The 9,730-nt window shown below is 33.2% G+C and overlaps 2 protein-coding genes across 3 annotated transcripts; one reads left to right on the forward strand and one right to left on the reverse strand.

Annotated features, from left to right (window-relative positions):
• Positions 1–419: 419 nt before the first annotated feature.
• On the reverse strand, positions 420–4,628 carry LOC132750516 (caspase-3-like). 2 transcript variants are annotated; one of them, XM_060740512.1, is made up of 3 exons: positions 4,522–4,628; positions 3,294–3,469; positions 420–2,294 (listed from the first exon to the last, which is right to left on the reverse strand). In XM_060740512.1, the coding sequence occupies exons 2-3, from the start codon at positions 3,441–3,443 to the stop codon at positions 1,473–1,475; spliced, it is 972 nt and encodes a 323-aa protein (XP_060596495.1). In that variant the 5' UTR covers positions 3,444–3,469; positions 4,522–4,628; the 3' UTR covers positions 420–1,472. The 2 variants fall into 2 exon arrangements, with proteins under 2 accessions (XP_060596495.1, XP_060596494.1); XM_060740511.1 differs by having other exon boundaries at positions 4,409–4,546.
• Positions 4,629–4,636: 8 nt separating this feature from the next.
• Positions 4,637–7,194, forward strand: LOC132750515 (caspase-7-like). The gene is made up of 2 exons (XM_060740510.1): positions 4,637–5,099; positions 6,160–7,194. The coding sequence occupies exons 1-2, from the start codon at positions 4,785–4,787 to the stop codon at positions 6,943–6,945; spliced, it is 1,101 nt and encodes a 366-aa protein (XP_060596493.1). The 5' UTR covers positions 4,637–4,784; the 3' UTR covers positions 6,946–7,194.
• Positions 7,195–9,730: the final 2,536 nt, after the last annotated feature.

Here is a 9,730-nt window from a genome sequence, read left to right on the forward strand (position 1 = left end):
GTTATGTCCCGAACAAGGTTTTTCTAAAGGGAGAGATAATTCAAAAACCGGGCAAAATAGAGTTATGGTTCTTTAAGACTGCACTCCCCCTCAATACCCTCTACCACTGTATGAAGTTAAAACAAATTATCTCCAAGGGTTTTCAAGTAATGCTCCGGACAAGACAACGGACGGACAGATGGACAAAAGAACAGACGGAAGGACGTTCTAACAGGAGAGTAAAACTGTGGCTACTCTATTGTTCTCTCTATTGTTCTTCTTAGCCACACAAAAGAAAATAGCCACATAAAAGCATTACGGAATGAATGGCATTAAATTACCTATTGTCCCTCTAGTCCTGTGAGTGCAGACAGACGGACAAGGTGGCGACTACATGTATATGCTCTCCCTTCGGGGAGCATAAAAAAGGTATACGTATATCAACATAATGGCACTATATTATAATTATGCATGCATATTTCCTAATTTTTAACTGAATGAAAGTAAAAAGCTTTCAAAGCTGACCATGACAATAGGACTTATTTTGACAACGTCACCAGTATAGTGCCAGGTCAGTCCGTTCTTGGACCATTCTCTTTTATTTGAAAATAAAGTAGAACTCATATGAACGTATTAATTTTGTATGAACACCAATCGTGTGTATCAGTTGACACCTATACAGGCACACTTAGACTCAACAAATTGTAAACACATTGGTATTTTAACTTCCATACAAAATATAAAATCACAATAATTACAAAAGATGGCTTAGCTGTACAACCAATGAGAATCTTTTTGGAAACTGTTACAGGGCAACACAAAATAAAAGGTTTTGAAAAATAAAAATAAAAAGCTCGTTCATGGTCCCTTAATTACAAACTCAAACATGCACGTATAGTCTTTAGGCCAGAGTCTTAAAATCTTTCCTCCTGATTTTGTTTAATGGATTTTCGCATATTTGAATTTGAAACAGTTCAATTGAAGTTTAAGTGATACCAAAATGAAGTTACCAACAATATAGATCCCGTTAAAGCCGCGCGGACCCAAAAGCTGGCCTAGTTTTATACTGGTGGCTAATGCTTATCACTATAGGGATATATTGAAACTTACAAAATGACCATTCTGTAAGTGATCACCAAGCCCAGGATAATTTTGTAAAGATGGACATTATAAATATTATGAAATGAAAGTATTTAAATATAACGGAAAGGTTAACATAACACAAATCTACATTCTACACCAAAAATGGTATAGCAACACGAAAACAAAGAAAAAGAAAATAAATGATATCCAACAGCCTGGACACGTCTTTAGATCTAGATATAACAAAACATAATAAAGGTTTGGGCTAAAAGTCAACACTGATGGCACTGACATAGTAAGAATGTGTTCATTCTCTTGGAATTTATAGAAATGTTTACTCTTTGATTTTTGAGTTAAGTCAAACAAACATTGTCAACATTGTTAATGTGTTTACGCTATTTTAGCATGTTTCATTTCTTTGGTTTAAAGTATAAATCTTTTGTCAACATTGATGTGAAAGATGGAATTTGTTTCATTCCATGCATTTTCGGATCGTCTGTATTTGACATATACCTGTCACAATAGGCCACACATTTGTTAAGTTGAGTCAGCAGTTTTTTAATCTCCATTGTTGTGCCATATTTGTCAAGTAGAAGTACAAGTGCTTGCACGTACCAAGAACCATTTGCAGAATTTCGCCAAGAATAATATCCGGGCACTGTAGAATACGATACTATAAAATCAGCTTCGTTTGGGATCCGTATTTCTTCTTCCGGTTCTGCCTCGTAATCAAAGCGCTGTGCGTCTGCAACATTTAGATTTGCCCCTGCATCAAGTTGATGGCCTCGACACGCTTGAATGAAGAATATCTTTGGTTTCCCCGCTAGCGTCTCACAAGCGAAACCTTTAAAATACTGAAATATGTCGTTTGTTTCAATAGGTCCGTCTACACCATAAATTTTGTCTTTTTCTCCATGGCTTAATATAACACCGACGAAACAGTCTGCGTCTCTATGATCTTTAGCTGCAGCATTAGAGAACGCCATTTTTATTTCCTTGCACGTGGCGTCATGGTAACGTTCTATTTCAAATCCAAGCATTTTAAGCCTACTGCACATTCTAGTAGCGTCTATATCAGTTCCTGTTCGGACTCCGTAACCTTTCTTTTGCATTTCCGATGAAAACGTTTTGTTATTGATAACAACTGCCAGTCCCCTGCGCGGGAAATCCATTTTGTACATGTCGGACAATAACTCAGTACGACTGAATGCTGGGGCGACTCTCTTGTAGGCCTGTACAAAAAACAACCAGTAATTATTATTTTCTTTGTAACACATTGAAAGCAAAATGAGATTCGTGTGATACAAAAATTTAGTAAATAAACAGGTAAAAGAAGTAATGCACCAGTTTATTGTAACACCCATCACAAACCCTGTGGAACCATGGGGACTTATAAAATTATATTTATCAAATAAAAAAGGTCCCGAACTGATGAGCAATAAAAACTGAATCCAACCCCAACATGTTTACATGGACATATCTCCCGCTTTTTTGACGTCAAAAACACCTATCACATTGACGCGTCAGTGTGGGAAAAGAAAAATTATAAAGATCGGCTCATGTCTCCTAGGCTGTCGTTCGGGGTTTCAAATTACTGGTTTATATGTTGATACAGAAGTTTGCGGGGGGGGGGCAAATGGCGTATTGTTTAAACAATGCATTTATACCAGTATCTATATAATTATAATTTATGTCAACTGATGTGTAATATAGATAAACACGACAGTGGAGACAAACTTAATCATTGACAGTACTGTCACATGTAACATACATCTTGACTGATTATTTTATTACATGACTGATTCCGACATTGCTGCGCCACCCCACCTTTCCAACCAACACCTACCACCCCGCCCCCACTCCCTCTCTGTATGAAAACTGAAGTGAACGCATTTAAACCATTTTAGATAATATAAGAAGCGAGGCTACCAGCTACAATCTATTATTAAACTGGATACGCGCCTGCGTTGTACAAACAGGAAATAGCAGTACTTAAATAGACTTGCTAATAAAATATCAAGGTTTCGTGTTACAGTCATTGACGTATATAATTTGCTTGTTTTTATACACAATAAACAATATAATAATATAATAATACAAATTATGTACGTTAACGAGAACAAAGGTCTTAGGTTTCGGCACTTCACATTTAACACATCATAAAAATAAGATCTCGAGTTTATAACAAATCACATAATATGAACAAAAAGCTAATAAATCTCATTACATACCTCCTCAATCTCCTCCTCATTTTCAATATCTCCAATGTCCATAAAAGCCTTGGAACGCGCACCAACATTACCTCCGCAGACGAACGTTTTCAGCAAGGATCCTATAAACCCTTTAGCGTCTGTATCATCCTGTGGCGTCGCGGGGTCCATTTTTCGTTTCAAATAGGTGTCGTCTGCTGTGAAAATATATCAGTTATGAAATGTATCAAACTTCCGCATATAATCAAGTGTTACATATCACAATGTAGATACGCTTACACTTTTTGTGTTGATGGTTGTGTTATATATACGTGTGAAGATAATACGCATATACATACACAAAACACACAAATCTAAGTTTTGGTGAATCACCTTTTCGTATATGTTAGGGTAATTTTGAATGTCATTCGTGCGTTTCAAAAGAAATATAATATGACCATAGACGTAAAAATGGGTTGTCAACTTTAAATAACGGTATTGCATGTATTCTGTTCGATACTTCATTTGTATGTTCCAATGTTAAATTAAAGCTATTTTTACATTTTTGTTTACCTGTCTGTTGTAGCGCGTGTGTGTGATTATTGATGTTAATTTTTGCCTATTGTACCAATATGATTTTAATTGAGATAAAAAATTTTGAACAGAATAGCTTCTACATTTCTATTTGTCGTTATTGTTTAATACTCATATCAATGATTGACGTCATATCAATGTATGACTTATCGTGTTCCTGAAATGCGCTGTAAAAATAGAAACTCACAATACAATAATATCTGCATATCTTTGAATATCTGCAATGAATAATATTGAACTTAAACATTATAACAAGAGGCTAAATCTGTGCCTTAAATTGATAGAACATTAATATAATTTGCAATCTTTTACAATTACTCAATGCAGTTAACTGTTTTTATTGTTTCACCCGTCATTTTTATCGTTGATTCTGCTGTTGCTGATGCTGTTGTTATTGTTGTTTTCATAACTGGTTTTATAACAGGTGATTATTGCATAGCTTATTTCAAGTTCTTGACGGAAACAACCAAAAGGAAGCGTAAATCTAAAGAAAAGATACAAGACTTCCTTAAAAATCAAACACACATGCAGCCCTTTAAGAATATTAATAGTGTTGTACTTACAGATTTAATATCCCCTTAATTAACCTATTTCTGAATTGTTTAACCTCTAACAAATATCCAACGCTATATAAAAAGCCCAAAAATATCTTATCAGTTGAAAAACTGAGCTTTACCTTCTTAAACCATTTTTTGTATGTAAATTGCTTGAAGTTTAAAAATAACCAATAAGTAATTATTGATCAATAAAGAACGATTCGTTCGTTTATCTTGACCTGCCTATTAAGTATACACAAATAACCTCCATATAGAATGTTTAAACAGTCGTTAAGATCGCTGATCGAATGTATTGATCGAGTTTTGAGATTTTAAAATACCTGAACATGGATATTTTTGAAATGAAAGTAGGCTGACATTTTTATGTAATACTGTTGTGATTATGGGGGTTTGTGGATCGACAGCGCAAACGGGGACGGGGGACGGTCCCATTGACAAAAGAGACGATGTGGATGGACCTGTAAGTAAATTAAATGACCGCAAAGAAGATAAAGAGAAAGAAAATGTGGACAAAAATTCAAATCAAACCAATCAGCATGTCAGTGTTAAGAATACCGGAAATACGAGTGACACGTCGGGTAACGATGAGAGGGATGTGGGACTTGTGCCAGTCGGATATTTCAACCAAAATTCCTTCACTGGTCTAGACATAATAGATCTTGATGATAATGAGGAATACCTCCAGGCAATACAAAAGGTAAATAATACACTTGTTATTATTTATATTTTTGACAGCACAGAGTCGTCAATACTTCAATATGTAAATGCTTTTAACCTATTCACTTCGCATGTGTACAGAACGGTCCGACAATGACCATGCCAGTATTAATGTTACCTTGTAAAACGCGTAATATCATTCTCTACATCTCTGTTTGCCATTTTATTTTAAACACGATGACTTTGATAAGCTTATTAGCTCACTAATTTACCAACTAATTAATTACTTACTACAATATGTTAACTAATTCGTTTGACTCATTCATTCATTCATTCATTCATTCATTCATTCATTCATTCATTCATTCATTCATTCATTCATTCATGCATTCATTCATATTTCACAATTCATTCATTCATTCATTCATATTTCACAAATTCATTCATTCATTCATTCATTCATTCATTCATTCATTCATATTTCACAAATTTATTCATTCATTCATTCATTCATTCATATTTCACAAATTCATTCATTCATTCATTCATTCATTCATTCATTCATTCATTCTTTCTTTCATTCGTGCATATACATTCATTCATTTAATATATCTTTCATTCATCCATTGACTCACTTACTAACTGAATCATCCATTCTTTCATCCATTTATTCAGCAAAACAATAATTCATTCACTCAACCAATTTATCAAGGACATTCAAAATGAACATATCAAACCTGAGTAACGGCAGAAGTCATTTTTCCAGATTGGCTGAAATTCCAAACAAAGGGAAATAAATCTTAAAGTCCTAATGTATATTGTGCCGTGTGGCAGCCGTAAAAAGTTGCCTCGTACTTCACTTTAGTATTGTTATATTTTCTGGTCCTTCGGGATCATTGATGCCAGCACATTTAAGTGAGAATTGAGTACCGCTGAAGCCGGTGCTAGGCGGCGTGAGGGATTTTGCACTTATTTATTATCCCTCATGTACAGACTCAATCAAACCGAGTCTGCAATTCTTATGTAATTTTGTTGTGATTAATGCTTCCGAGGGATCACTTTGTTTCCAGGTTTTTATACATATTTTACATATGTTACAGGCCTATCAGAGACCATCACCTCGGTTGACAAGACTAGATCTACTGGCAGATGTTTACAAGATGGATTTTCCACGTCGAGGTAAAGCTATAGTTATCAATAACGAAAAATTCAAAGACAGTCCACAAAGAAAAGGCACTTGGATCGACTACAGTAAAATTTGTAATCGACTTCAAAGACTTGGTTTTCAAGTTGAAGGTCATAATGACGTCACGTGTAATCAGATTATGGCTGCGTTTGTTAATACCGCGAATGAAGACCACAGCGATGCTGATTGTTTCGTTGGTGTTTTTCTCAGTCATGGAGAGAGTAATGAGATTCATGGAATTGACGGAGTAATGAAACTTTCTACAATATTTGAATTATTTCATGCCAGTAGATGCAAAGGTCTGGCGGGAAAACCAAAGTTGTTTTTCATACAGTCGTGTAGGGGTGAAGCTTTCGATGATGGTGTGCATTTAAATGTGGCGGATGCGCAGGGATATGTGCAACAGGAACCGGAAGTTGAACTTACAATTCCAGACGAAGCCGATTTTTTGATCTCTTATTCCACAGTAGATGGCTATTATTCATGGCGTAACGCTAAGAATGGCTCGTGGTATATACAAGCTCTCGTGAGAGTTCTGGATGAATGTGGGACTTTATTAGAGATACAGAAACTTTTGACAAGGGTACATAAACTCGTAGCTAATGAGTTTGAATCTAAAGAACGCAGTCGGAAACGCCGAAAACAAATCCCATCATTTATATCAAGACTTACAAAAGATCTATATTTCAATCCCAAGTGATAACTTTCCCATTATCTATACTTTAATCCATTCCATATAGATCTATATGAACAACTGATTTTGTTTTTTAAAAAAGAGACGAATAATAAGGTAATATACGTGTGTGTAATTTTAGTGACCATTTACTGAAGGTTAGGAATGGCTATCTGATTTTTTTTCTTAATTTCTTTATTTTTTTCAAGGTGAGTTCAGTCATTTTGACAAAATGTTCAGACAGGTAATATATATATATATATATATATATATATATATATATATATATATATATATATATATATTATATATATATATATATATATATATATATATTATATATATATATATATATATATATATATATATACATGTATAACTAGCAATTTTTTACATAGGCAATTTTTTGATATCAGTCTAAAGTGCCAATCAAAAAGTATCAACATTGTCAAATCGTGGCTTAAAGTTTAGAAGTTTGGTTATTATTGAACATTCAGAGAAAAAATGAAATATATAAAATATTTTTATGCATTTTATTTCGCAAAGTAATATAATTGTGCTAACGTGTAAATGTAAATATGAACGAAAATATAGAAGTACACAATATTAAATAAAACATAACATTTATACATTTATGACTTCCAAATGTCATTGTGTCACATGCCAATTTTGTGCACACGTGTAGTATTTGCCAAATAAAATGATTCATTAGCAATTATTTTGAAAGGAAACAACAGAATGTGCGCCTAAGAAGCCTCTGACATGATCTTTTGCATGTACTCACTTATTGTGTTGTTATTGGTATACGTGGTGTTGTTGTTGTTGTTGTTCTTGTTCTTGTTCTTGTTGTCGTTGGGGTCGCTAACTATTTTATTTCATTTAAAATAAAGAAAATAATGTTACACGGAATAATAATTCATTGAAACGAAAAAGCGATTCGCTATAATGAAATTTTATTTTGTTAAAACGAAATATTATCTCATTTTCTAAAACGAAATCTAACATAAAATGAAAATGATACCGTAACAACAGGAATGGACAAAGAAATACGAACAGTTACCCATATGTTTGATAATAAATTCCTAATATATTAACGTTATCATGAAAACAATAAAATTGAAATTGTATTTGCCTTTATTTCTTAAAGGCCCATTATGCCTGTGAAATGTTATCATTTTTATTTCTAAAGAAACGTTTATGTTTGGTATCTTAATACAGTTTTCAAAATTTAAGTTATTTGCTACAGAGATGAACTATCTTTTTTGCTTCCTTTACTTTTTTTGGTAATTGGTATGATCATAGTGAATGAGTTTTTTGTATGGAAGTCAAAACGCATCTTTGTTCCTTAATGACACATTACTGCACGTTCAGCGCTTCTTCCTACTTCGCTACTTAAAATTCAAAACTAATTTACACTACGTTTCTGAGGCATAATTTGACTTTAATTCATCATCTAATTAAATTGGGCTATGATAAATACATTAAAATAGAAATAATAAATATACAGTCAAACCTGTTAACAAATGTCATCCAAAGGAGAGACAGACTGTGACCCTGATAGACAAATGGTCTTTATTTGGAGGTTACTTTTGTTCTATTTATAATCAGTCTGTCATTTTTATCAGTTTGTAGGGTGGTCTTTATTTGGAAGTTGTATTAAACATGGTTTGACTGTACATGTATACAAATGTGTAATTTAGATACCGTTACAATATTGCTGGCATGTGATAAGAGACTTGAACCCATCTACATATGTATCATATCGGCTATAATATGTCACAGTTTCACATCCAAGAAAAATTCTTAAAGGCACATTATGTCTCAGAAACAAATAAAGTTTTTAGTTTTAGAGAGTGTTAATATGTGTGACTTTGGAGCATGGTAGATGCTTTTCAGCGTTGAATCTAAAATATTTTGTCATTAAAGTAGCAAACTGTAAACACAGCAGTATTATGATTTCCATACATACAAAATCATCTGAATTACAAAAAGCAAAATTTTTTTTAAAAATTGACCAATTGACTTTTGAGACATGAAAATAAAAGCATTTCTGAGGAATACTAGGGCTTTATAATAAGAACATATTTAATGTTTTTCTAATGCACGAGTGAAGAAAGAGCGGACGTGATGCTTAAATAAATGAAGGCAAAATGATTGTTTTGTAAAATATTTGTAAATAAAGTCTGTTTTAATAATCTGTCTTATTCAGTTCAATGGTCCAGAATTTGTGTCAAATAGTTCCTGAAAAGATAAAAGTCAACACAAGGTCTTTCATATGGCAAAACACATTGTGCATATGACTAAAGCACCCATTTAAAAAAAGTTAATTTGATATCTCCGATCTAAACTCGTTTTATACTTAAAGGTCGAGTGCGTTTCAAGGGTGGGTGGTGTTTTACGGGTTCTTATCTAATCATATAACTTGTTAAACGTTACTAAAATTTCAAGCGCATTCTTAATACAGCAGTCACCTTCAAACAAATCTGCAATAAACTACATACAAATCTGCAAGGAACTACATACACATAAAACACATCAACTACATAAATATCTGCAGAAAATTACTTACAATTCTGCAATAAACTACATACAAATCTACAGGAAACAATATGTACATAAACACCTGCCTGCAGAAAACTACATACACATCTACAGTAAACAAAATACACAACTGCAGTAAACTACATAAACATCTGCAGAAAACTATATACAAATTTGCAGTAATCTGCATACAATTCTTCAGTAAACTACATACAAATTTGCAATTAACTACATAAATATCTGCAGAAAACTATTCACAAACCCGCAGTAA

Source organism: Ruditapes philippinarum, unplaced genomic scaffold (assembly GCF_026571515.1).
Source record: "Ruditapes philippinarum isolate M1 unplaced genomic scaffold, ASM2657151v2 ctg2542_1_1_1_1, whole genome shotgun sequence".
Classification (NCBI taxonomy): Eukaryota; Metazoa; Mollusca; class Bivalvia; order Venerida; family Veneridae; genus Ruditapes; species Ruditapes philippinarum.

Coding starts and splice junctions, on each gene's coding strand:
- LOC132750516 (XM_060740512.1), bottom strand. CDS start 3,443: ATGGACCCCGCGACGCCACAGGATGATACAGACGCTAAAGGGTTTATA. Junction 2,295..3,293: donor ATGAGGAGGAGATTGAGGAG/GTATGTAATGAG, acceptor TTTTTTGTACAG/GCCTACAAGAGAGTCGCCCC.
- LOC132750515 (XM_060740510.1), top strand. CDS start 4,785: ATGGGGGTTTGTGGATCGACAGCGCAAACGGGGACGGGGGACGGTCCC. Junction 5,100..6,159: donor ACCTCCAGGCAATACAAAAG/GTAAATAATACA, acceptor CATATGTTACAG/GCCTATCAGAGACCATCACC.